General features: G+C 41.7%; 1 protein-coding gene across 5 annotated transcripts in view; it reads left to right on the top strand.

The window, feature by feature from the left end:
- The window catches only part of BIRC6 (baculoviral IAP repeat containing 6), a 709,573-nt gene that overhangs the window by 501,766 nt on the left and 180,016 nt on the right, over positions 1 to 27,791 (top strand). For all 5 annotated transcript variants that reach the window (XM_073627731.1, XM_073627734.1, XM_073627732.1 and 2 more), the window contains exons 61-63: positions 4,920 to 5,116; positions 13,990 to 14,290; positions 18,478 to 18,695. In XM_073627731.1, the coding sequence (XP_073483832.1) occupies positions 4,920 to 5,116; positions 13,990 to 14,290; positions 18,478 to 18,695 (716 nt within the window). The remainder of the gene's footprint in view (positions 1 to 4,919; positions 5,117 to 13,989; positions 14,291 to 18,477; positions 18,696 to 27,791) is intronic.

Here is a 27,791-nt window from a genome sequence, read left to right as displayed (position 1 = left end):
CATAGGATGAATATATGTATAGATTCTCTGTAATCTAACCTTTTTTTTCTTAACAATAAAATCTATTTCCTGTAGTACAGTATAGGACACGGAACCCTCCCTCTGTCCTTTATGATCTGCTTGCTCTCTCAAGCACTTTTTCAGGCCTCAGGACCTTCCCTCCCTGGAGTCCTCCTCAGCCTAATATGACTCTTTTATTAACTTCCATGTATTGGTCTACTGTATTTATATTTGGTATACTGATTTTCAAAACTGTCATTTCTCTATGGTATTCGCATGGACTTTGGACAATTGTTAAGTCTTCAGTTTCCACAATTAATGTTTCTGACACACTATGTTATCTGAACTAATCTTTAATAAAAACGTGTATTTAACCGCTTCAATACCGGGCCAATTCTGACACTTTGCTCCTACATGTAAAAATCATCATTTTTTTGCTAGAAAATAACATAGAACCCCCAAACATTATATATGTTTTTTTTTAGCAAAGACCCTAGAGAATACAATGGCGGTTGTTGCAACTTTTTATCTCACACAGTATTTGCGCAGGAATTTTTCGAACGCGTTTTTTTGGGGAAAAAAACTGTTTTGTGTTTAAAAAAAAAAAACAAAACAGTAAAGTTAGCCCAATGTTTTTGCATTTTGTGAAAGATGAAGTTACGACGAGTAAATAGACATGTCACGCTTCAAAATTGCACACGCTCGTGGAATGGCGCCAATGTTCGGTACTTAAAAATCCCCATAGGCGACGCTTGAAATTTTTTTACTGGTTACATGTTTTGAGTTACAGAGGAGGTCTAGGGCCAAAATTATTGCTCTCGCTGCAACGTTCGCGGCGATACCTCACATGTATGGTTTGAAAACAGTTTTCATATGTGGGCGGGACTTACGTATGCGTTTGCTTCTGCGTGCGAGCACACGGGGACAGCGGCGCTTTAAAATTTTTTTTTTTTTTATTGTTAATTATATTTTTTTTTTTTTTTTTATTTTGACACTTTTTTGGAAAAAAAAAAAAAATTGATCACTTTTATTCCTATTACAAGGAATGTAAACATCCCTTGTAATAGCAATATAACATGACAGGTGCTCTTAATAGTGAGATATGGGGTCAATAAGACCCCATATCTCACCACTAGGCTGGGAAGCCTGAAATAAAAAAAAATAAATAAAACGATCGCCGCTTCCAAGCTGAAGCGGCGCCGTTTTTTTGAATGGAGAGGCCGGGCGTGACGTCATAACATCGCGCCCAGCCTCCGACGATCATAGAGACGCCGGGGACCATCTGGTCCGCCGGAAATCTATGATCTACATCCGGCGCCGTCGGATCCACTCTCCGCCTCACCGATCGTAACGGTGAGTCGGAGCAGGCACCGGAGGGAGGGGAGGGGGGGGGTAGTCCCCTCTCACCTCCCATAGGAACGATCAAGCGTCGGAACGGCCGCTATGATCGTTCCTATGGTGTAGAGATTCGCCGGCTGAAACCGGCAATATCTGAATGATGTTTGTAACTACAGGCATCATTCAGATATACCTGCTCAAAGCCAAGGACGTCATGACGTCCTTGGTATTGAAGTGGTTAAAAAAAAAAAAAAAAAAATGATCTGCTTGCTACAAAACGTCAGGCCAGCTGAGATGAGTGGTTGAGTTTACATAAGAGGGATATCGATGCAGCTTCTTTTTTAATCCGTGTCCGATCACCTGAAGGTACCTGTAATGATGTAATTAAAGTGTCGTCTATTGTAATCCGGTAAATAGATTTTACCGGTAAGTCAAAAATACTAGTATTCTAAAATATCACATTTTAAAGTGGTTGTAGACCTTTACATGTACCCAGTGAAGTGACTAGCATTAGGTGATACGCAGAGATGACACAAATCCTCCTTCATAAGTTGTAGCTATGTATCTGCAGCCATTTCTTCTGGCAATTATTCTGAAAACACAAATATGAAAGGATTGCTCTGTGGCTCAGCTGCCGGGGGCATAGATCTGAAGTCTTTACACAGCTGACAGCTCTGAGCCCTGATTGGACACATACCCCTTCACACAGTATGGAGAACAAGCCCAGCTACGGATAACAGTCACAGGATGTGCTTTAGCTCCTTCCCCCATCACCATTTTAACGCGTGTAAAGAAAAGTTGCCAAAACTGAGTCTTGCTGATAACAAAGGAAGTGGTCAGCAAATAGAAATTACACTAAGAGCTTTGGCGAGAGACAAGTACAAAGTATTGAAGGATGTTTTTTTTTTGTTTTTTTTTTTTTTTTTTTCATATTTCATGTCTGACATTTAAAAACACTTTAAAAATTTGGTTGGCCTGCATAACATCAGACAATCCTGTAAGCAAATCCTGAAGTTCAGGCCTAAAAACTAGGAACTTATATTATGGTACAAGGTGATAAATCTTATCATTCTTGCATCGTTTACAGTATATCAATATAAGGTAATCATAGCCGTCAAAGTAGACTATTTTTATCTTTAGTAATAATTTATTAGAACGAATACATATGTTTTCCAGACAGCTTCTTCATTCTAAAAATGGTAGCTCATTAAAAAATGTTTGTTTTGCAACATAATTGGGAACAAAGTTAGCTTGGAGGGTTGTGTGTTCACGAGCAGCAGATTACGTACATTTTCTATTATTGTAACGTAGAACATCATTTGGCATTGAAGTTACAACCGCAGGCTGTTTTAGCCATTGTTTTGTTTGTCCTTTATACGAGTAAAGTCAGATTTCCTGCGAGTTAAGATTTGAGTAATTGTGTTTAAGGAAATACTCCAGTAAGCGCTATTTAGGTCTCGAAGACCACCATGTCTCACAGTAGGATCTTGTACATCTTTAACAATGTAGCAAATGTTAAAATATTCAAATTCAGCTTGTTAGAGGCCCCTTTCACACATTCCTTCAGTTTGGATTCATCAGTTCAGTCACGTTTTTTCAAAGGAAAAACGGATCAGTTTACTTCAGTTTATCATCTTAACCACTTGAGTAAAATTTTTGGTTTACATTAGAGCTGAACGATTCTGGAAAAAATGACTCACAATTTTTTTTGCTTAGAATAAAGATAACAATTCTCGTGGAGTAACATAATCTTTCACATTGTGTGCATGGAGAGGACAGAAGCAGGTAAGTATAACAAGCGGCCCAATGCTGCATCCGTTTTTGCATTGGTTGTTAGGAGCAACCAGTTACTGTGGGGGGCTTTGTGATGGAGAAAGGAAAGACAGGAGAAGAGCAGTGTATACAGTGAGGGGGCAGTCTGTACAGACAGGCTCCCTCACTTGCCGACGCTGTCACCATCAGCTTTTAAATGTAACTTACTTCATAGTCCCGAGAAGGAGCTGTCATTCTGGCTCGCCACTAAATTAAACAAAGGGGCGGGGTCACCGGGTGATGTCACAGGGTTTGTGATGGAGAAAGGCAGGACAGGAGAAGAGCAGTATTCACAGTGAAGGGGAAATCTGTACAGACAGGCTCTCACTTGCTGACATGACTGTCACTGTCAGCTTTTAAATGTAATTGTCAGCTTTTTTTTTTTCTGCCGAGAAGGAACTGCCATTCCCGCCCCCACTAAATTAAACAAATAGGGAGCGGCCACCCAGTGACCTCGCCCCTTTGTTTAATTTAGTGGCGGGCCAGAATGACCACTCCTTGTCCGCGCTATGAAGTAAGTTGCATTTAAAAGCTGATGGTGACAGTGTCGGCAAGTGAGGGAGCCTGTCCGTACAGACTGCCCCCTCACTGTGTATACTGCTCTTCTCCTGTCCTGCTTTTCTCCATCATCACAAACCCCCCCCCACAGTGACTGCTTGCTCCTAACAACCAATGCAAAAACAGATGCAGCATTGGACCGCTTGTCCATTTGCTTCTGTTCAGTTTTTTTTTTTTAATGGAGGAAAAATAGGCATGATCGGTATATACAGCGTGCGAGGAGAGAGCTGAACCGGACCATGCGTTGGCTTGTTGACAAATGATCGCTTCGTGGTTGGACGGAGTGATCACGTGGTAAAGGGCCACTGTCAATGGCCCTTTACCGTGATCCGTGATATGCCGGGTTCGGTGAGCACGGACACTTCTGTGTGCGTACCCCAGGGGGCGGGGGGAAGCGCGGGTCTGGGAGAAGGTCATCCCAGAATTAGCCGACCGCACTGTAGCGGTCATTTGACTATGGCCTGGTCGGCAAGTGGTTGTAAAGTCTAGTTTATTTTTTTTTTTTTGTAAAAATAACATGCATGTTATACTTGCCTGCTCTGTGCAATGGATTTGCACAGAGAAGCCCGGATCCTCTTCTTCTCGGGTCCCTCTTCGAGGCTCCTGGCCCCTACCTCCTGTTAAATGCCCCCACAGCAAGCAGCTTGCTATAGGGGCACCCAAGCCAAGCCACAACTTCCTGTGTCCATTCAAACACAGAGACCCAGCCTCACCCCCTTTTTCTCCTCATTGGCTGACTGACAGCAGCGGGAGCCTATGGCGCCACGCTGCAGTTTCAGCCAATGAGGGGAGTGTCTCGTGCAACATCGCTTGATCTAGAGGGGGCTCAGGTAGGTATTAAGGGGCACTAAGATGAAAAACCTTCCGACTTCACAACCGCTTTAATGTTGTCATCAGATCAGCCTTTACAAACTCGCCAGTGCCTAAAAATGGAGGGCAACTGAGCATGAGCAGAGTGAGATAGCATATTACTGGATTTTAAACCGTATAGGCAATTATACAATTATATGTTAATGTTTTACACAGTTATACCTGCAAAATGGGCCAGCTGGAAGTGATCTAGCAGGACTAAATTTTCTGACTAAAGTGCCACTTTAACTTGCCTCTGTTATTTGTCAGTATCTTGTTAAAAGTATAGTATTTATAAACATAATTATTGCAACATTATACATTCTGTGTCTTTATCTGTTTGTTTTTTTGTGTGTTTAAAGAGCATGGGGATTTCTTGGGTTCATGCCCTGAAGATGAAGTAATGAGCCCAGGAGATGACTGCATGGAATCTGTTTTGGACGACTCTTTACTAGAAACCTGCCCAATTCAGTCTCCATTGCAAGTTTTTGCAGGGATGGGTGGGCTGGCCCTTATCGCTGAGCGACTTCCTATGCTTTACCCAGATGTCATTCAACAAGTAAGACTTTATCCTATACTGTTATGACAGTGTTTTAAAATTGCTAACAAAATTTTCTTTATAAGGTTTTATTATGCCAGAAAATGTGATTGCTGTTTAATAACTTTCAGACACTGGCAAAGCTTTAGGTGACACATTCCCTCAGCTCTTTCCCTATAACCAATCCCCACTCGGTGAGTCCTTCATTTTCCGCTCGTGTCTGAAGGTGAAAGAACTTTTTCTCCTTCACTAAGAAAATCGCCCTTTAACTAGTTTATTATTTCTCTTTATTTTATCTTCCGGTTCCTCAAACTTTCACTGTATTCTAATGCCAGCATTGAAGCTGTGTATCCAGATATGTGCAACCTCTGTATAATCTTGGGAGTCATACCCCAACTCTGCGCTGTGGAGACGGCCTGTAATGTTACTTTGGGTACTGGCTTTTGTTTAGTCGCTCACCTTGGCACTTGGTACAATGCGTTGAGGTAGCCATGGGGTGCTATACATGTTCAGGACTCTTGTCCAGCGCTATGGAATCCAGTCTCTGAAGGCCCTTTCGGATGTATGCCCAACTTTGACAGGCGAAGCCTGGACTTTATATGCAGCCCAGCATCACTGTTCTTAATGAAGGTGTTCCTCCTTTCAAAGAGTCTTCTGATAGAAAGTTTGAGACACTCTTAAAAGCTTTCTTTATTCTTGCAGTCCAAGCCCTGCAACCGACTCTTGCTGTAAGTTCAGTATGTCAAACTGTAGCTAACTGGACTAGAACAATGAATAACCAACATTCCCCTGTATTTCAGAATCATGCTTTTACACAGCAATTGCCTTCTGCCGTACTTTTCTGTGTTAAGTGGAATGTCCCAAAACCACTTTCTTCAGTAGCTGCTAGCTCTTCTCAAAATGCAGAGCGACTGCTCATTCTAACCAGGCTTTGATTCCAAACCTAAGTTCAGCCCCTTCTCTTCAGCGCAGGGCTTGATGCACCAAGGCCACAAAACCTTCCTCAAAGCCGTTTATAGCACCAAAGTTTGGGGGGGGGGGGGGGGGGGTTGGGGATGGGTGTTTTTAACTCTAAATTCCAAAAGACAAAAGAAATACACAGCATATGTGGACATCCAAAATTCATGTGTACATTTTCCTGTTTACTCACCTCATCAGCGTGTTCTGAATTTCACATTGGCAGATGACCACTTCCAGTTTGTCACGCTGACTTTTGGCCTACCCTCTTCTCCCAGAACGTAGCACCTTTGGGTTGCCCTGCTCAGAACTCGGGGCATCTAAATCATAGGCTATCTAGACAGTCTTCTTCTGAAGGACTCCTCCCTCTTGAAGCTATCAGAAAATGTCCATTAGACAATTATGCTGCTCCAGGCCTTGGAGGGGTGATCAGTTTCAACAAATCTGCTCTCCAGCCTTCTCACCTGGAATAATTGGCTCTGGTCCTCGGCACAACTTAACAGTCGATTCCTTTGAAGCGATACAATTTGCCCAATTCCCTTCACAAACTCTTCAACAAAATATCTTGTCTGCTTGAAACAAGCAGACTTCATTTGTGTTTGCCAAAGGTGTCCAACCAAGCAAGGAACTCCTTATCTTGATGTATTGGCACCCTAGTCCTATCACTGCAAAGTTTTCATAGCAAACGCAAGTTTCAGAGACTGGGGAGAGTGTTCCAATCAAACCAGTCCAAGAAACATAATCACTGAGGGAAGCCAAGCTACGCATCAACATCTTGGAGTTCAGAGCAGCGAGAATGGCTATGTAGCACCCAATCGGAGGGCAATCAGGTGAGTACCATGAAGGAAGCAAACAAGATCGTTCCTTAGAAACATAGTATCCAGCAATCTCTGTGGTCTACATCCCAGGAGTGGACAACTGGAAAGCAGATTATATCAGCCACATCTCCCTAAACAAGGGGCATGGGCCCTTCATCCAGACATCTTCAATCTGATATGCCAAAAGTGAGAGATTCCAGTTTTAGACATCCTAGCCTCCAGATTCGACAGCAAAATACCTGTTACATAGTAGGTGAGGTTGAAAAAAGACACAAGTCCATCAAGTCCAACCAATGTGTGTGATTATATGTCAGTATTACATTGTATATCCCTGTATGTTGCGGTCGTTCAGGTGCTTATCTAATAGTTTCTTGAAACTATCAATGCCCCCTGCTGAGACCACCACCTGTGGAAGGGAATTGCACATCCTTGCCGCTCTTACAGTAAAAAAACCCTCTACGTAGTTTAAGGTTAAACCTCTTTTCTCCTAATTTTAATGAGTGGCTACGAGTCTTGTTAAACTCCCTTCTGCAAAAAAGTTTTATCCCTATTGTGGGGTCACCAGTATGGTATTTTTATATTCAAATCGTATCCCCTCTCAAGCGTCTTTTCTCCAGAGAATAAGTTCAGTTCTCGCAACCTTTCCTCATAACGAATATCCACCAGACCCTTTATTGGCTTTGTTGCCCTTCTTTGTACTCGCTCCATTTCCAGTACATCCTTCCTGAGGACTGATGCTCAGAACTGGACAGCATACTCTAGGTGCGGCCGGACCAGAGTCTTGTAGAGCGGGAGAATTCTGGTTTTATCTTTGGAGTTGATCCCCTTTTTAATGCATGCCAATATTCTGTTTGCTTTGTTAGCGGCAGCTTGGCATTGCATGCCATTGCTGAGCCTATCATCTACTAGGACCCCCAGGTCCTTTTCCATCCTAGATTCCTCCACAGGTTCCCCCCCCCCCCCCCAGTGTATAGATTGCATTCATATTTTTCCCACCCAAATGCATTATTGTACATTTTTCTACATTGAACCTCATTTGCCATGTAGTTGCCCACCCCATTAAATTGTTCAGATCTTTTTGCAAGGTTTCCACATCCTGCGGAGAAGTTATTGACCTGCTTAGCATCGTCCGCAAATAGAGATTGAATTGTTTACCCCATCCTCCAGGTCGTTTGTGAACAAATTAAATAGGATTGGTCCCAGCACAGAAGCCTGGGGGACCCCACTACCCACCCCTAATCATTCCGAGTACTCCCCATTTATCACCACCCCCTGAACTTGCCCTTGTAGCCAGTTTTCAGTCCATGTACTCACCCTATGGTCCATGCCAACGGACCTTATTTTGTACAGTAAACATTTATGGGGAACTGTGTCTAATGCTTTTGCAAAATCCAGATAACCACGTCTATCTAGAAGGTTAATAGATTGGTTTGACAAGAACGATTCTTCATGAATCCATGCTGATTACTGCTAATGATACCGTTCTCATTACTAAAATCTTGTATATAGTCCCTTATCATCCCCTCCAAGAGTTTACATACTATTGATGTTAGGCTAACTGGTCTGTAATTTCCAGGGATGTATTTTGGGCCCTTTTTAAATATTGGTGCTACATTGGCTTTTCGCCAATCAGCTGGTACCGTTCCAGTCCGTAGACTGTCAGGAAAAATTAGGAACAATGATGTGGCAATTACTTGACTGAGTTCCCTAAGTACCCTCGGGTGCAAGCCATCTGGTCCCGGTGATTTATTAATGTTAAGTTTCCCAAGTCTAATTTTAATTCTGTCCTCTGTTAACCATGGAGGTGCTTCATGTGATGTGCCATGAGGATAAACACTGCAGTTTTGGTTACTGAAGCCCCCCGATTCCCTCGTGAAGACTGAGGAGAAGAATAAATTCAATACCTTCGCCATCTCCCCATCTTTTGTAACCAGATGTCCTTCCTCATTCTTTATGGGGCCAATATGGTCTGTCCTCCCTTTTTTACTGTTTACATACTTAAAGAATTTCTTGGGTTTTTGTTTACTCTCCTCCGCTATATGTCTTTCATGTTCTATCTTAGCCATCCTTATTGCACCCTTACATTTCTTGTTGCATTCTTTATAAAGTCTGAATGCTGATGATGATCCCTCAACCTTTTATTTTTTGAAGGCCTTCTCCTTTGTGTTTATATGCATTTTTACATTGGAGTTAAGCCATCCAGGACTTTTGTTCGCTCATTTAAATTTATTACCCAATGGGGTGCATTGGCTAATGCCCTTATTTAATATGCTCTTAAAGCAAACCCATCTCTCCTCTGTGTTCTTTGTTCCTAAGATTTTATCCCAATTTATGCCTTCTAGCAAGGCTCGTAGTTTAGGGAAGTTGGCTCTTTTTAAATTCAGTGTCTTTGTATTCCCCTTATGTTTCCTATTTGTGTGATTTATACTGAAGCCGATTGACCTGTGATCGATGTTGCCTAAATTGCCCCGTATTTCCACATCCGTGATCCGGTCTGTATTGTTGGTAATCAGTAGATCCAGTAACGCTTTATTTCTAGTTGGTGCGTCTACCATCTGACCCATAAAATTGTCCTGCAAGACATTTAGGAACTGGCGAGCCTTAGATGAATGCGCGGTTCCCTCCACCCAATCTGTGTCTGGATAGTTAAAATCCCCCATTATGATAACACTTCCCATCTTTGCTGCTAATCCAAATTGTGATAGGAGATCTGTCTCCCCTTCCTCCCTCAGGTTAGGGGGCCTATAGCATACTCCCAGTATTATTTTCCCCCTTAGCTTCATCCCTTTGGAGTTCTACCCATAAGGATTCCACCTCATCCCTAGATCCCTTAGTGATGTCATCTCTCACATTCACTTGTACATTATTCTTGATATATAGGCATACCCCTCCCCCTTTTTTACCCTCTCTATCCTTGCGATAAAGGGTATACTCTTGAATGTTTGCCAGGCAATCATGAGAGTTGTTGAACCAGGTCCCTGAAATTCCCTCAAAATCCAAATCCTCCTCGTATAACAGTATCTCTAGTTCACCCATCTTGTCCGCCAGGCTCCTAGCATTGGTGAAACACGTAGTTTATACCGGTCGCATATTATCCTCTTATTGAGTGTTCGGAGATTGCAACTAGGACTTGCTACTATACTTACCTTGGGTTTATGTGCTTTGGTCAACCTACCACTAATGCCCCCAATACTACCCTCTGGAATATGTTCCGCGCTGACTATCTCTACCTCTGGACCCTCCACCCCCAATCGCCTAGTTTAAAAACCCCTCTAACTTTTTGGCCATCTTCATTACCAGCTGATCTGCACCCTCCTCATTTAGGTGCAGTCCGTCCCATCTATAGTACCGGTTATCGACTGAGAAGTCAGCCCAGTCCTCCAGGAACCCAAACCCCCCTCCTTACTACACCAGCTCTTCAGTCACTTGTTTACTTCCCTAATCCCTTATCTCCCTCTGCCTTTCTGGTGTGGCTCGAAGTACCGGTAGTATTCCTGAGAATACTACCTTGGAAGTCCTTTTCCTCAATTTAGCTCCTAAGTCCCTAAAATTGTTCTTTAGGACGCTCCATCTGCCTCTGACTTTGTCATTGGTGCCAACGTGCACCATGACATCTGGGTCTTCCCCAGCCCCTCCCAGTAATCTGTCCACCAGATCCGTGATGTGCCGAACCCGAGCGCCCGGTAGACAACATACTGTTCGGCACTTCAGGTCTTTGTTATAGATTGGTCTCTCTGTCCTTCTAAGAATTGAGTCCCCTACCACTAGAATCTGTCTTTCCTTTCCCTCCGCTTCCCCCCCCCCCCCCCCCCCCCCCCCCCCCCACTCTCACTGGAGGAGTTTTTCCCCCGGCAGCTAGGAGAGTCCCTCAGCTCCAGCAGTGTTGGTCCCTGACTGGTTTCATCAGTGTCACTCAATGGAGTGTACCTATTGGGTTGCTCCAGCCCTGGATCGGCCTCCCTGGCACTTCCTCCTCTACCCTTCCTGACTGTCACCCATCTACTCTTTGCTAGTGCCTGCACCTCTTTGTCTCCACCCGCCTCTGTGCTGGCTTCAGCCGGCACCTGCCGTGTACGTTCCTGGCTCTCCTTTAGTATGGAGGGACTTCTCAGTGCTGACAGTTGCTTCCCCAGATTCTGAACCTGGGCTTCCAGGGAAACAATGCGCTTACATTTTGCACAGCAATATTCACCCTCGATCGGATGATCAAGGAACGCATACATGCTGCAAGATGTACAACGATCCACCTCTCCACACCCGCCGGGTGTCGAACCTATTAAATTTATTGAGGATTGGGGATTATACCCTGTCCAAATCGCCTAACAACTAGCTTCCTGCTCCCTGGTGTTGCCAGAACCAGGGATCCTCTAGCTCAAGGCTCAAACGCCTAGATAGCCCATTGTTCTCAGTTCAGGCTAACTTGCGCTTCCCTGCAGTGTGAATATTACCTTGTCTGCTCAAAAAAATGGAGCAAGGGAGGAAAATGGTGATTCTAATTGTACCAAACTGCCACCGAAGAATCTGCTACACAGAAATTCTCAGACTTCTAGCAGACATCCCCTAGCCTCTTCCCAACAGACCAGATAGGCTATCTCAAGGCCAAGTCTCTGGCTTTACCAGCATGGCTGTTGAAACCCTCATGCTAAAAAGAAATAGTGATTTCTGAGTCTGTGATTCTTACCTTGCTAAAAGCAGGAAAAGCCACTTCCAGAAAGATCTATTCACACTTGGTAAAACTTTTTTGCCCAATGTGAACACAGGAACCTCAATCCCAGAGATCACACTGTACCCTGCATTCCTACAATCAGGTATTGACCGGAACTTGGCCATACGTGCCATTAAAGAAAAATTCTCTTCCCTTTTATCCATTCTTCTTCAAAGCCCTATGGCTTCACTCTTCAAGATGTATCTTGTATTAAGCCCCCTTGCAGTAACGTGTGCTTCCTGGGGATGTCAAATATGGCAGATATATCCCCCTAGAGCAGTGGTTCTTAACATTTTTTTTGAGCCACTAATGCCTTTAAGAATCTGATGAAAACTATGGACCCCCCCCTCCCCAGAAATATTCTTATAAACACAACTTTGCCTGCAATGAAAATAAATGTACTTTGATTTTATTGAAATTTATTGGAGTATATATATTTTTTTATTATTTAAAAATGTGTGTATGTGTGTGTGTATATGTATATGTATATATATATATATATATATATATATATATATATATATATATATATATATATATATATATATATATATATAATAATATATATATATATATATATATATATATATATATATAATATGACATGCCGGTAGGTTAATTGGATCCTGTCTAAATTGGCCCTAGTATGTATGAATGTGAGTTAGGGACCTTAGATTGTAAGCTCCTTGAGGGTAGGGACTGATGTGAATGTACAATGTATATGTAAAGCGCTGCGTAAATTGACGGCGCTATATAAGTACCTGAAATAAATAAAATAAATATATTTAATACAGTGGGGACGGAAAGTATTCAGACCCTCTTAAATTTTTCACTCTTTGTTATATTGCAGCCATTTGCTAAAATCTTTTAAGTTCATTTTTTTTTTCCCCTCAATGTATACACAGCACCCCATATTGACAGAAAAACACAGAATTGTTGACATTTTTGCAGATTTATTAAAAAAGAAAAACTGAAATATCACATGGTCCTAAGTATTCAGACCCTTTGCTCAGTATTTAGTAGAAGCACCCTTTTGATCTAATACAGCCATGAGTCTTTTTGGTAAAGATGCAACAAGTTTTTCACACCTGGATTTGGGGATCCTCTGCCATTCCTCCTTGCAGATCCTTTTCCTCCTAGAGATTAAAAAAAATTAACTGTTTCATGCAAAAAGTAACGGCAACCCATTACACAAATGAAATACTATCATCTTGTGGAAATTAAACAAAACAATTTTAATTCTTAAATGTACTATTACTAGAAAATAAGAATTAGCACTGGCTATTATGGCGTGGCACAAGATGGCGGTTTAGCATTAAATTGATTATACAAATTTAAATGGTAAATATGGGCTACAACGAGTCAAGAGATGCTTAGCAGTCAGTGCTATAAACAGTGGCAGGGTGAATTTTCTTTAATTTCTTATCAGACTTCCATGGACCCCCTAAAACCTATCCATGGACCCTGGGTTAAAGAAGTAGTATGGCCAAAGCTCTTATTTCTGCTCTCCTGTGACCCAGGTTCAGCCAATAGCGGGCTAAAGTCCACTGTCAGCGGATGTTAAGTCCAGGCTCTACGGGATCCTGACAATGTTGGGATCCACCCTGGGATCCACCCAGATGACTGACCAGCAGCTGGCTCAACCTCTGTGTGCTGCTGAGAACCTGAGCCAGCTGCTCTCACCTCCTCCACAGTCCAGCACTAGAGGGGCAGAGCAGAGAGCTGGTGACTGATAGTCACCTGCTCTCTGCTCACTAAAGACTGAGAACTGAGAGGTCAGCAGCGGTCTTTGATCACTTAGTTCATGGTATAGAGGCAGCAGGGGACAGGTGCAGCATTAGATCAATGCTGCATTCAGTCCCCTTGTCCGGAACACAATAGCTTAGAGGGGAGATCACTGTACTAGCATTGCATAGTTAGTACAGCGAGCTTCTCCTGTGCTTCTCAATTATTTTTTCCGTTAAGCCCGCTGGGTTGAATGAAAAAACTACCTGTGTTTACCAGGCTTAATGGGGGATTTGTTGTTTGGCTCAGGAGTGAGTTGATGTATTTTTTTAAATGTAGGTTTATATTTCGCTGTGTTATAAACCGTTATAGATGGTTTATTTAGCATTAGCTTTTGTAACATTTATGCACTGAATAAAAATGCAGCATGTCCTTTATTTTTTTTCAGTGCACACCCCTGCAATTCAGTGGTGTGAATTAAACTCATAGGAGTCAAGGCAAACTTCCCAGCAAAGGCCCAGCATACATTGTGTGAACAGGCTCTCGATACCTTGCATGTCAAACTCAACAGTTCAATTGCCACAGTAACTTCTTATGAGGTTGCATTTATTCTGTGAACCCTGCTTGTCTCAGTTTACCATAACACTTTGAAAATTATAAAGTATACCATTTTTTTTATTTTTTTATAGGTGAGTACTCCTGTTGTACCTTCCACAACACAGGAAAAGCCAAAGGACAGCGATCAGTTTGAATGGGTTACTATTGAACAATCTGGAGAGTTGGTTTATGAAGCTCCAGAAACTATTGCTTCAGAGCCTCCCCCAATCAAGTCTGCTGTGCAAACAATGTCCCCCATTCCTGCTCACTCCCTGGCTGCATTTGGTCTTTTCCTTCGTCTCCCAGGGTATGCTGAGGTTCTGCTCAAGGAGAGGAAACATGCACAATGCCTACTCCGCCTGGTACTGGGAGTTACAGATGATGGAGAAGGAAGTGAGTATCGTTTTGCAATCTCATCACTCACTGTAATACATACAAGAAGAGTTGAGATATACTCATTTTATCAGAGTTGTAATTTTATAGCCACGCCATTAACCGACGGTCCATTTTGCCATTTTTACATGCTGTGTTTATGAGCAATTTTTTTTTTTTTTCCCAAATGCCCACAGTGCAGCAAACACAAGAGTCTGTCCTCCCTCTCCCCAATCTCATTTCCTCTCTCTCTCTCTCTCTCTCCCTCTCTCCCTCTCTCCCTCTCTCTCTCTCTCTCTCTCTCTCTCTCTCTCTCTCTCTCTCTCTCTCTCTCTCTCTCTCTCTCTCTCTCTCTCTCCCCCTCTCTCCCCTTTCTCCCTCTCTCCCTCTCTCCCCTCCCCCTCCTCTCTTCCCCCCCTCCCCTTGTAGGCAACAACGGTTCTGGAAAGGCTGCTTTTTTTTCAAATTGTAAATGGTCAGAAATTGTTTCCCTTTCAAAACGCTTATTAACGAGAACTCAGGTTACCACGTTTACACGAGGTTATAAGCATTAGGCATTTCATATGTCAGTAAACTGCCTCCTGAACGCGGTTTATCTGCTTTTAAAATGCTTCTAACCTCAATTGCTTATGAACTACTATCAACGACTGAGTGTATATGTACACTTCAGAGAACATTGAGGAGTGTTCAGGGGCTCCTGGAAAAAACGCCAACTGCTCTTAAATGTCAGTTTAGCAGCTGCAGTCTGTATGAGGCCTTAGACATCAACGGTGCTAAAGTAGGGAAATGTTTCTAATGCAATACACATTGTAGAGTGTACACCCTTTGGTTCGTAGCCAGTAAAGTATGACCAACACTGCTCTCTCAAAGACTTTTTAACATATGTTGTGAGTCACATAAAAAAGGGTTTGGTGAAGTCCATTCTAAAGCTTTAGCATCCCAATTCGGCAAACCGTGGGTAAAAAATTAAACACGACTAAGGTTATAATCCTATCATGCACAAATGCTTTTAAGACCATTATATTAAAGAAAATCTGTTTTTAACAAGGATTTACTCTTATGTACATGCAGTTAACTGATGTCTGCTTCCAGACAAACTCCAGTAAGAGGGGTCACTTATTCACCCCTGGAGAGGGCCCTTATCCTGTCAATTGATATGTATTTCCTACTGCAGTTGAAGAGTGGTTCCAAAGAAGTTCAGTAACTCATAACTACAATATTACACAATTATGCTAAAAAATGCAGACGATTGGTTGCATGGATATATTTAACAAATGTTTACAGTGTTCCTATACCCACAACAGCAAAATCAGCTTTGGTGCTGCTTCAGCTGTGACCTAGTCTCTGAAATCTCTTTGTGAGTAAAATTATGGTTGTAACACAAATAAAAAAACATATTAATCTTCCAGCACTGAGATCTGTATTGTGACACTTTTGGTTCTGCATCCGCTTGCTACAGAGAAAAGTCTTTGAGTTCAAATCTGTGACTACTCCTAATTTGAATTGGCCCTACAGGCTGAAACATGTACCTGACAGGTACATACATTTGCCAGGGTCAAGCAGTGAGATTGGTGTTTTCACACTGGACACTTGTTACTTATTGTGCTCCCTCCCCATCCACTGCACTTGTGACTGGTCAATAATTTTATTGCAGTGGACTAGTCCCCTATTCCTTCCTGTTGATTGACAGCACATGGCAGTTCGGGTCCAAAGCTGCTATACAGTTCTGTATTGACTTTCGAATCTGCCCGCTGTCATCCACAGTCAGTCTAGTCTCTAGTGCCTATCAGCCTCTGCCTACCCAGTGACAAGTCATTCCCAACTATGGGCATTGCCAAATTTGAGTGAAATTGGCAGTATCCCCAGGCCCTTTGTTTTAAAATTAGCATTTTAGCTGCATTGGGCAAGGGATTGAGCCCCGTGCAGTAGGCTTTCATATACATGACCGTTTATGAGCACAGACATGCCCCACTCTGCGTTCTGGCATACCTTTGTCCACCAGTATGCTAATCTGCGAACTGGGCTGAATCTTTAAGAATCGGATGCTGTCCTGGCAACAGGTTCCCAAAGTGGCAGTAGTTGGAACTACCCGAATTTGGGGCACACGTCAATAATGTAAGCAAAACTGTAGCAAATGCTTGCCTGAATTGAGCACAGGAATTTGTAATGGAAGCTGCCAACAGAAAAGCAAAGTTTTTTTAAATTCCGCTGACAGAGGCTCTTTCTCTGTATAATTTTGGATTTTTTTTCTACTATTCACAGAACTAGGGTTTGGAGGGTTATTCTGGTCTGTGAACACATCCTCTTTTAACACTCTTATCATAGTACCATCAACACATCAGTCTACTGTGTTAGCTACAGAGCACATATTTTTAGTGCCGTGGCATAACTCAGTGTGACCCAGTCTCTTCACATACAACCAGAGAATTTAAACTGACCTGAACCATGTTGGTTTTTTCACAATTGGATTTGAGGTTTTGACAAGAATGTGTCTTTGGGCACTTGGCTTGTCTATGACCGTTTTTACAAGCATTTTTTTTTTCAGATGGACAATCGGCTTGGTCTCAAACAGTTCACTTGTTGAGCATGAGCAGACTGATATACTGCAAATTACTTCACAGTTAAAACATTTTTCCATTTTTTTTTTTGTAATGTTTTCTTGTTGCTTTCCCCCTTGTCATGGTGAAGGTTAAGGCTGAGGCAACTGAGAGCTCATGTCATCCACTAGGTGATGTATGGCGTACATGTGCTCCGTGTACTTTTTCCCATCTTCCCATCTTTTTAACCTGAAAAATCACTGTCACATTAAGGTTCCCTTGTCACCAGTACTTCAAAATCTTGTAGTTTTTCTAGAACCCAGCCTGATTCCACTGCCTAACTATCATGACTTGATCACCTCTGGCAACTTGCTATTCTTACCAACCTTATTTGCTTGGATTTGCCAATATGTGATGCATTGCTTCACTGCATTGCTTTGTAGTGCAGGGTGTCGCAGTTATGGGTGACCTCATCTCATGTTTGCCGGCTTAAACGGCATGGCTGCTCAAGCACAGGTTTTGAAAGACAGGGACTTCTCTGAATCTGTGATTCTTATGATGCTAAAAGGGAAAGCTAACACCTGTGTGAATTCCCCATCTTCCAGCAGTTTGGTTTTAACATTTTGCTCACAGCACTTTTCCTTGCAGCTATCACCTCTGTGAGTGAAGTTTCTGAACTTGTTGATATATCTTTTTCTGTTTTTTGCATAGGGACAAAGTGGTATTTAGAACCAAGACTTCCTTTTTTGCCTAAGGTAATTTCTGCCTTTTACCCCAACCAGAAAAGTTTTCTGTCTCGTTCTGGCTCAAGATTCACTGAGAAGAATTTTTCCGCCATTATCTGAATGTGGTTAAGGCTGTTAATCATTCTCTCAGCCACAGATTTTTTATTTCAGAAAGACAGATTCCCACTTTTAATTCCACGTAATTACATAGTTAGTCTGGTTGAAAAAAAGACATCCAAAGTCCTTCCAGTTCAACCAACGAATAATCCCTGTGAGAATGCATTGGGTGATTTAGACAGACCATCATCCAAACCTATGATCTCAAGCATTGGTTTAATTCATTCCTACAAAGGTGGACTCTACTAGATCGGTAAATCCTGATTGGGCTTTTCAGCATCAACCAGCTGTTTCCTAAATTTGCAATGCTGACACCTCTTCTTGCCGCTCATTCTTGAAGTTCTACCGGGTGGATGTTTGGGTTTCCATTTAATGCAGGTCATTGAGCTGCAGGCAGATCTCAGTTCTGTTGCTTCCTAGACCTGTTTTTTGTTTGCTGTGTTGCCCACCCCTTAGCTGGACTACTTTTGGACTTCCCAAAGGTTAGAGGCTTTTGTCTTAATAGTAGATGAGACAAAAAAAAATATTTTATGGTGAATCCAAAAATCCTGTTTCTGGAGACTATTGAGTGTCAAAGGACACATGACTCTATGCTTATTCTCTCTGTACTGCTTTGCTGCAAAAGTGAGGCATGCTAGTGGTAGAAGGTCTCCTAGGCTGGTGTAAAAGGTTTTTGGCCTTAGTCCAATTCTCCTGTTGGCAGTATAAACTGAAGGTTAAAGAAAGCTGTGCCCCTCAATGGACTACATTTTTTTTTTTTTTTTATTTACTGTAGAAATTGTTTATTCTGTGCACTAATAATTTTCTGTTCTTTTTTTTTTTTCATTAGGTCACATCTTACAGTCCCCATCTGCAAATGTCCTACCAACTCTTCCATTTCATGTCCTACGCACTTTATTCAGCTCTATGCCACTCACTACAGATGATGGTGTGCTCCTGCGACGCATGGCACTTGAAATTGGGGCATTACATCTTATTCTTGCTTGTTTATCTGCCTTAAGTCACCATGCACCCCGGATTCCCAATTCTAGCTCTAATCAGACAGAGGTATGTGGGATACGGGAAAATTTATATTTTAAGTCAAATGAAAAAGTTTTGTTTTGACTTTCGCAATTTAGTAGTTAAAGGCTCACCGTGGCAAAACAAAGTCCGTTGTATTTTGGTATCTGTATGTGGTTAATACCTGTGTTGAGTATATGAATTCCTTTTTTTTTATAGTTTTCTCCACCTTTACATGCAGGGCAAGCATTCTCAGAAAAGTGATAGTTACTTTGTTTGGGAGCAACTATTATGCTAACAGGGGTTCCTGCAATGGTACGCTTTTTATCAAATGATTTTAAAGGGGGAAAAAAAAATGCTTTAACCACTTCAGCCCCGGAACATTTTCCCCCTTAATGACCAGGCCATTTTTTGTGATACGGCACTGCGTCATTTTAACTGACAATTGCGCGGTTGTGCGACACTGCACTCAAACAAAATTGACATCCTTTTTTTCCTACAAATGGAGCTTTCTTTTGGTGGTTTTTGATCATCTCTGCGGATTTTATTTTTTGCGCTATAAACAAAAAAGCGACAATTTAAAATTAAAAAAAACTTTTTTACTTTTTGCTATAATATACAAAAAAAAAAATTTTAAACAAATTTCTTCATCAGTTTAGGTCAATATGTATTCTTCTACATGTTTTTGTTAAAAAAAAATCACAATAAGCATATATTGGTTTGCGCAAAGTTATAGTGTCTACAAAATAGTGGATAGATTTATGGCTTTCTTTTTTTACTAGTAATGGCAGCGATCTGCGATTTTTAGCGGTATGCGGTGTACGGATTGGAGACTTTTGACACTTTTTTGGGACCATTGACATTTATACAGCAATCAGAGCTATAAAAATGCACTTTTTACTGTGTAAATGTCACTGGCAGGGAAGGGGTTAACACTAGGGGCAAACAAGGGGTTAAATGTGTTTCTAACTAGGGGGGGTGGGACTGACTGGAGGAGGAGACAGATCACTGTTCCTAATTACTAGGAACAGCAGATCTGTCTCTCCTCCCCTGTCAGAACGGGGGTTTGTGTGTTTACATACACATATCCCTGTTCTGTCTCTCGTGCCCTCGATCGCGGCGGGTGGCCCACAGACATCGCAGTCACCAGCCATGCGCATCGGGTATTCCCGCCATACAGCGGGCACGCACGCGCCTGCTATGGCTCTTAAAGGAGCCAACGTACCAGTACGGCAATTCGTTGGAACAAGCCAACCTGCCGTATAATGGCTGGTCGGTAAGTGGTTAAAATGATTGTGAACAATCACCTTGGAAAGTAACCCCCTCAGTTTAAAATTGAAATAAAAGGCAAAAGATTTGTGTCTGGATATAAAAAGAAAACATTCTAAATACTTAAATTTTTTTAATATATAAGTGATCACGTTCCCTCTGTTCTCAGCTGCATAAGAGCTGGGGGGAGGAGAAGCAGCAGCACACTGATCTTCCCAGTGAATGGCTGTGCAGCGGCGGCATGTCAGGACATGTGTGAATATTGGGGAGGAGCAGCCTGAGTTCCCAGCATACCTAAAGAATTGACCACGGTGTGATCAGTTTTTAATAGGAAAGCAGAGGGACTGACAGGAACACCAGGGATTTCACACAAAGGATGCAATACAAAGAAAACAGTAGACGTTTTCATACAAGTACATGGTAAAGCAAACGCAAATCAGGAATATGAAATGCTGGGGTAACAAACACTTTAAATGCCTAAAGAGTTTGCTTTAGTTAAGCTTTGAACTGTTTGTCACGTATTGCTGAAGACAGTTTTTGGACATTTGCACTGTAAAAGTAAATTACCGTTAATGAAGCGTGTGCCATTTACGGATTCTGCTGTTATGGGAATTTTTTATTATTTATTACCCCTCCAGTATAAAAAGCACCAAATGTCCGAAACTAAGACTCATAGTTCCAGCTGGCCTACACTGATCATAGTGGGTTGCTCACTTGGCAAATGGGGACAGTGGCTGGTGACACTGTATGCCAGTACAGTGTAGCCAACCAGTATCTGTGATTACTAGATATATACCAGTACAGTGCGGCCATACCAGGGCAGCCAGCAACAGCGTCCCAAATCACCACCACACTAGTAAAATGTCACCATGCCAATGCAGCCAGCCACAGTGTCCCTTTTTGCCACCACTACAGTAGTGTCAACATACCAGTGCAACCAGCCAGTGACCTGATCTCCACCAGACCAGTGGATCCAACAACAGTGTCCCTGATCACCACCACACCAGTACAGTGTTGCTACAAGAGTGCAGCCAGCAACAAGTGTGCCCGATCACTGCCACACTAGTACAGTGTCACTATACCAGTTCAGCCAGCCAGTTTCCCTGATCCCTGCCACCCCAGTGTCATCAGACCAGTTCACCCAGCAGCAAGTTTCCCTGATCCCTGCTACACTAGTACAGTGTCACAAGACCATGCGCAGCCAGCAACAGTGTGCCTGATTGCTGACCCGCCAGTTAAAGTGTCACCATATCCATGCAGCCAGCCAGCGTCCCCTGATCACTGCCAGACCAGTGCAGCTAGCAAAACTGTTCCTGATTGCCACCACACCAGTATAGCGTCACCAGATCAATTCAGCCAGAAACTGTTCTTCTGATCGCCACCACACCAGTGACCCAGGCTAGTGCAGCATGTAGCAGTGTTCTTGATCGCTGCAAGACCAGTACAGCCAGCAGCCATGTTCCTGATTGCTAGTCGGCATCAGTGTACTTGATCGCTGCCACATCAGTACACTGTCACTAGAGTCAATGTAGCCAGCAAGTGTTCCTGATCACTGCCACACCAGTTTAGTGTTGCTCCTGCCTGCTACCTAAACTGACCCATCTGCACGTCCCACTGACTACATTCCTGCAAGACACCAGTCCCAGCTATCACCTCCAGACAGCTGCACTACTGGAATCATTGGAACGCTTTTGGTTCACCCTTTCTTCAGCCGCCTGTACTTTTTGGCCAGTGAACATAGCATTTCAGTAGGCTAGGCTTTCTTGTCTTATATTAATGGGGACTGCTATAGGTGATGCAGCATATTAAGCTATATTCCTTGACCACTTGTACAGAGGAGAGCATTACACTACAACGTTTTTGATACAATGTTGGTTATTTTTTGTGATATACCAAATATAATGTCCGGTACATAATTTGTCCAAACATTGAAAAAGTCCCACATATGTGGTGTTCCCATATGTTGAAAAATTAGCAGAATGCACTTTAGGGTCTTTTTCAAATTGCCTATTCTGTGTGAGATAAGCAGCTGTGCGTAAATAAAAAAAAAAAAAAAAAAAATCTTCAGGTGACACTCTATGCTTTTAATAAAATATGTTGGTGGGTTTACTTTGCAAAATATGGCAAATTTTGTGGGCGTTTCCCCTGTCCTGGCACTTTAAGGCCTCAAGAAATGTTAGCCAGGGAATCCGTTGCTTCATTTATGCACCTTAAAAAGCCTGAAGGTGCTCCTTGGTTTTTGGACCGCTCTGTGCATATAAGCAGTGAAAAAGCCTCACGCGATATAAACATACTTGGGAGGAGAAGAAGAATGTTTGGGGTGTAATGTATGTCTATGCTGTGAGTCAGAAATACATTGTTAAAACGATAACTTTGTTAAATAAAATTAAATTTTATTTACTTCATTTTACAAAAAGTTCTGGCAAAAATTACAACTTCAAAAACTAAACTAAATACCTAGGAGAGTCTAGTTTCCAAAAATGGGTTATTTGGGGGGTGTTTATACTGTCTTTGCATTTTATGGCCTCAGTAAATTATATAGGTAGTCAGAACATCAGGGTTGATACATTTTGCACTTTTGGCTGTAGATACAGGTCTATATGGGCACCTGCATCTGAGCACCTCAAACTAAAAATACTATTCATTTTTAATATACGAAGCAAACTCATCCATCCATGTCTCAATGGTTTATTTTGCTGGGAAATCACTTTGAACGTCGTCCTAGCATTTCTGGCCGGGGTAGATGATTCATGTAACATTTAGTCAACAAATAATAAAGTGGTGACCTGGTACCTAAAATCCCTACTCAACTTATACAATACAAACCTTTATTTTGCCTGTGGGGCTCTAAATGAGGAGGTGTGTGTAATATACACTAAAATATAATATCCTACATCAGGATGGTGATGTGGGAACTTTCATTGCTCGTCTGGCTTCACTAACTAGTAGGTTACTAATCTAGTTTTCAGGCTAGGAGCTCAGACTTAACTTTATACTTCTTTAAGGTCAGCAACGTATTAAGTAGAGAAATCTGGATCAGGACCACAACCCTACAACTTGTAACTTTCCTAAAAATAATTTAGCATTGACCATGCCCATATTCTCACATATCTAAATTGTATCTCTTAGTTAAAACTTTTTTTGTTTTGAGTAGAGTGGGGATAGATGAGAGCCCTTGTAAAGATTTACCATTGTCTGGGACTGTTGGAGAGATTTCCCTTTACTCTTTGTCCCAGGGACAACCTTTTCATGAGAAGTTAAGGAAACTGTACAACACAAGAATGCTTTACCCTTATTACACACTACAGCATTTCCCTACTTGAAAAACAAATAGAAATGTTGACGTACCTGAAAATTCTATATCTTGGTGTACTCTACAGGACATAGGAGTTGGTTCTTAGACCACTGGTTATTTGCTGCTACCTTCAGTTGTTTAGACACTGGCAAAAAATTTTTGGAAACTGCCCAACAATGTACCCGTATAACCCTCCCCAACTCCATGAGGCCCCAGTTTATCTGCTAGAGTCCTTAGTGATGGACCTCTTCTCCTGCATTCCATTCAGGTCCAGGGTTGTGGTCTATTCTTATGGCACCCATATCCTGAAACTCCTTTAGAGGTATGGGACCAGCTATGTAGACAAGGATACATATTTTGTTGGATTATTACTTGGATATAGTAAATATTAAATATTGTGTGTCTCCTTATCTTACAAGACATACCACAATGCTGAATGCCCAAGTTGTTTTTAAAGTACAGGTTATGGGGTTATATATATATATATATATATATATATATATATATATATATATATATATATAGTTTTTACCTATTCAGAATGAGTGGTCTTTTCTTCCATCTCATCATTGGACGTTCCTCTCGCTAGTGACCTAGTGCTCATTTTACCTAGACTTTCTTACAGCTTACAATCACAAGGGGTGGTCATCTTTCTTCTTTTGGCTGGTTGTGAGAACTTTTCAAAATCTTGCACATGAACCCGTATGCACTCATTGCATGTCCCATCATGCTGCTTAAAACCTCTATTCTATTGCAGTAACCAGCCTCCTGGCCAGACTCTTATAGACTTGTTAGTAAATCTACCACAGTGGCATGGCTTCTGCATGATCTCCTATAGACCTACCACTATATTGCTTATGTAAGAGATACTTTAACATTATTAGTAACTACAGTGTGATTAGTTTTACTTCTATCTATTCACACTGTATTGTAGCCTTTTCATTGCTAAACACAACATGTTGTGGTGCTTTATTTTAGAAAAAGATAAATAAGTAGAATAATAAACTTAGTACTGGTGTGAGCAGAGCCAGTGTATTAAGTGCGGCTTTAGTTACATTTCCTGCAAACACCACTGCTGGCAGGCAGCGCTTAATTGTGGTAAATACCGCTGAACATCCATAGGAGTGAATGGAGGCTCCATTCAGGTCCGCCTGAAAAACTTACAGGCAGACCTGAGGGGAAAGCCTGTCTGAAAGGGTCCTTGATGAAGCTTGTCCTGTGTATGTGTTATCTCATACCTGCAATACCTCCAAAACAAAGCAACGCTAAAGCTGAATTAAAGCCTCTCAAAAGCTGCAGGTGCAGGTTCAAACGAGCTTTGTCATAAACTTCCATGGAGGCTTTGAAGACGCTTCGAAGCACCACCAAATCGACATGGTGTATAATTTTTGAAGCAAAGAAAACACAACTTGTGAACAGGACTGTAAGCTAACCATTTTATTTAGTGGCAGGTGCTGTGATTGGCGTTCAGAGCGCTTTACAAAAGCGTGTCCAAATGCTATGTTTTGAAGCAAGTGTAAACGAGCCCTTAGGTTAGCGCATGGGCTGTATTATCACCATTCTCCATAGGTAGCACAGCAGATTGGGAAACATGTACAGAACCAGTGGCTCCCTCCTCAGTCATCTGTATTTTCCTTAGTTGCATGTCCCTTTTCTGCTCATCAATATGTTCCTGGGTATGTGTATTTTGTAGGATTTTTTGCATAGAGCTTATTTGCAACCTCCTTATAGCTTTCCTTAGCTGGTCGGGTGGGAGGGTGCCACCTTGAGGGCTCTGCTTCTTCAGGTTGAGGGTGTGCTTAAACATCACGTGGGCAGCAGAACAGAGTATCAGCGGGTAGCTCACTGTGCGGGCTCACTCTTGGTCTGCAAGGCACTCCGTTCTGGAGCGCTGGGAGGGTGTTAGGGTTTTTAAGCAGAGCTCCGGCAGAGAAATTATGAAGCATGTCTACTTACATGCCATTCAAGCTACACCTGTGGTGCTTCATCTTTAGACCTTTAATCATACCCTGAGCTTTCATTGACCTTATGTTCATGAACATTACTAAGTATAAAATTGATGCGCTTTAAATAAATAGTGCACAATATGCTGCTGCGACTAAGCTTAAATCCAGGAATAAAAAATGCATACATGTGAATAAAATAAATACATAATTATGGTGCTAATACATGTGTTAAAATTGCCAAAAAAAAAAAAAAATGCCAAAAAAAAAAATCTTCAAATTGGTGATGTGACGGTTAGTATAAATAAAATAATAATGACACTCTGAGTACAATGTCCAGGCAGAGATAAATAGTGGGAGAAAGTAAAAATAATTAAACAGTTCCTTCCCTTAATCCAGATTGATTGACTCACTGGGTTAGATCGTTTGTATCAGGATATTTAGTTTTTCTTGCATCCCACTTCAACAATTATACTGCTGGTGATTCGGCTCTCAGGATAAAGGTTTTATGCAAAGCAAGCAAAGAAAAAATAGATCATTGTGCAGTGAACTTACTAGATAGTACATAAGCAAAACAGAGACAAGAGATACACTCACAAACTCCCGGTCTATTAGAAGCATTCAAATAAGCAGATTGCAGTCAGCCGCTGTGGACGAGGTTTCCTCCTGGAGGAGCTTAGGACGTTCAGTGCTGCAATACACCTGAAGGTTAACAGCAGCTGTTTCTCTATGGGAAACCTCGTCCACAGCGGCTGACTGCAATCTGCTTATTTGAATGCTTCTAATAGACCGGGAGTTTGTGAGTGTATCTCTTGTCTCTGTTTTGCTTATGTACTATCTAGTAAGTTCACTGCACAATGATCTATTTTTTCTTTGCTTGCTTTGCATAAAACCTTTATCCTGAGAGCCGAATCACCAGCAGTATAATTGTTGAAGTGGGATGCAAGAAAAACTAAATATCCTGATACAAACGATCTAACCCAGTGAGTCAATCAATCTGGATTAAGGGAAGGAACTGTTTAATTATTTTTACTTTCTCCCACTATTTATCTCTGCCTGGACATTGTACTCAGAGTGTCATTATTATTTTATTTATACTAACCGTCACATCACCAATTTGAAGATTTTTTTTTTTTGGCATTTTTTTTTTTTTTTTTTGGCAATTTTAACACATGTATTAGCACCATAATTATGTATTTATTTTATTCACATGTATGCATTTTTTATTCCTGGATTTAAGCTTAGTCGCAGCAGCATATTGTGCACTATTTATTTAAAGCGCATCAATTTTATACTTAGTACTATTTGTTTGGTTATCTGATCACCCTATATTGATAGCAGCTTTAATTTACTGATTTTTTTATAGCACTAACTATATTGGTATATATATATTTTTAAGCACAATTTATTTATATCACACATATCTATCCACATCAGCGCTTGGTTTTTATTCATTTTTATGTTCATGAACATGCTGCCATTGGTACTCTTTGGTCCACATCTCCATGAAAATTTCCCTCAGGTTCTGCTGGCAAACTCCAGTACCCAGTTTCTCCACTCAAGGACACTGGAACTGTACTCTTCACTATGCCTGTAGGTTAGCTGCAGGACACCCTTTTCTGCACAAGCCTCCCTGTCCTACAGCCCTCATACTCTGACCTGAGTTTGGATATGTCCTCCCTCTAGGTATAATGATTTAAAATCACTAGTTGGAGACCATGGGGATCTAATTTATTTGTTATGGCGCTGCCCCAAGCTACATTTTGTACTTGTCAGGCATTCTGACTACTATTAATAGAGTTTTTAAGGTTGCTGTACCGAGAGACCCGAAGCCGTGTGTATTGGGGATTGTGGATGACCTCCCAGGTGATGACCATCCAAAGCAGGCAATTGCTAGATCCCTTTTTCAGGCTCGCAAGCTCATCCTCAGACATTAGAAGGCAGTGGACCCTCCAATGTTGACGGAATGGATTGCTCAGATGGGAGACACTATAAGGTTGGGGAACTATATCTTCCAACATAGGGGACGCCCTGGCAAGTTTAATAAACTTGGTCACCTTAGCTGGATAACCCCAGGCCTGTCTCCCGTAGATCTTGTATTGGATAGACTATTGATCTAATAACCTTGCTAGGATAACTGTGGGCGATAGGGGAAAACCTTTTTATAGCGGTGTTAAGAATTTCATGCTATGCTATGTGCAGGAGGTATTTAGGATTTACTTAACTCATATCATACACTGATGCAAAGTGAATGCTGTTTGTGACGATTGAGCCAATGTATTCTCTCTAATCCAGAATTGATGACAGATGCTGATGTTTCATTGTAAGCTGTACTGTTTTTAATATTTTCTGATAAACTTCTTTAAGAAAAAAAACTAAAATAAAAAAAATCACTAGTTGGCCTGTTTTATGAGCTGAAAAGTTCTGCTCTCACCTTCTAAAAAGTACTGAGTTTGGCATAGGTCCGTTTCTTTCACCAACCTAGTACTGGAAAAGGTTGCACAGCTCCTCTGTTCAGTACCCCCCTTACATGTTTGTTTCCCCTCCACATGTGGTCTGTGGTCGCTCTGGCACTTGCCTGCCCACCTCACCAAACATCTTTAATTATGCAACTGCTCTACAAACTCTCGTCCAGAG

Source organism: Aquarana catesbeiana, linkage group LG04 (assembly GCF_042186555.1).
Source record: "Aquarana catesbeiana isolate 2022-GZ linkage group LG04, ASM4218655v1, whole genome shotgun sequence".
Taxonomy (NCBI): Eukaryota; Metazoa; Chordata; class Amphibia; order Anura; family Ranidae; genus Aquarana; species Aquarana catesbeiana.
Note: the sequence above shows the minus strand (reverse complement) of the source record. Positions and strands in the feature narration are given on the sequence as shown.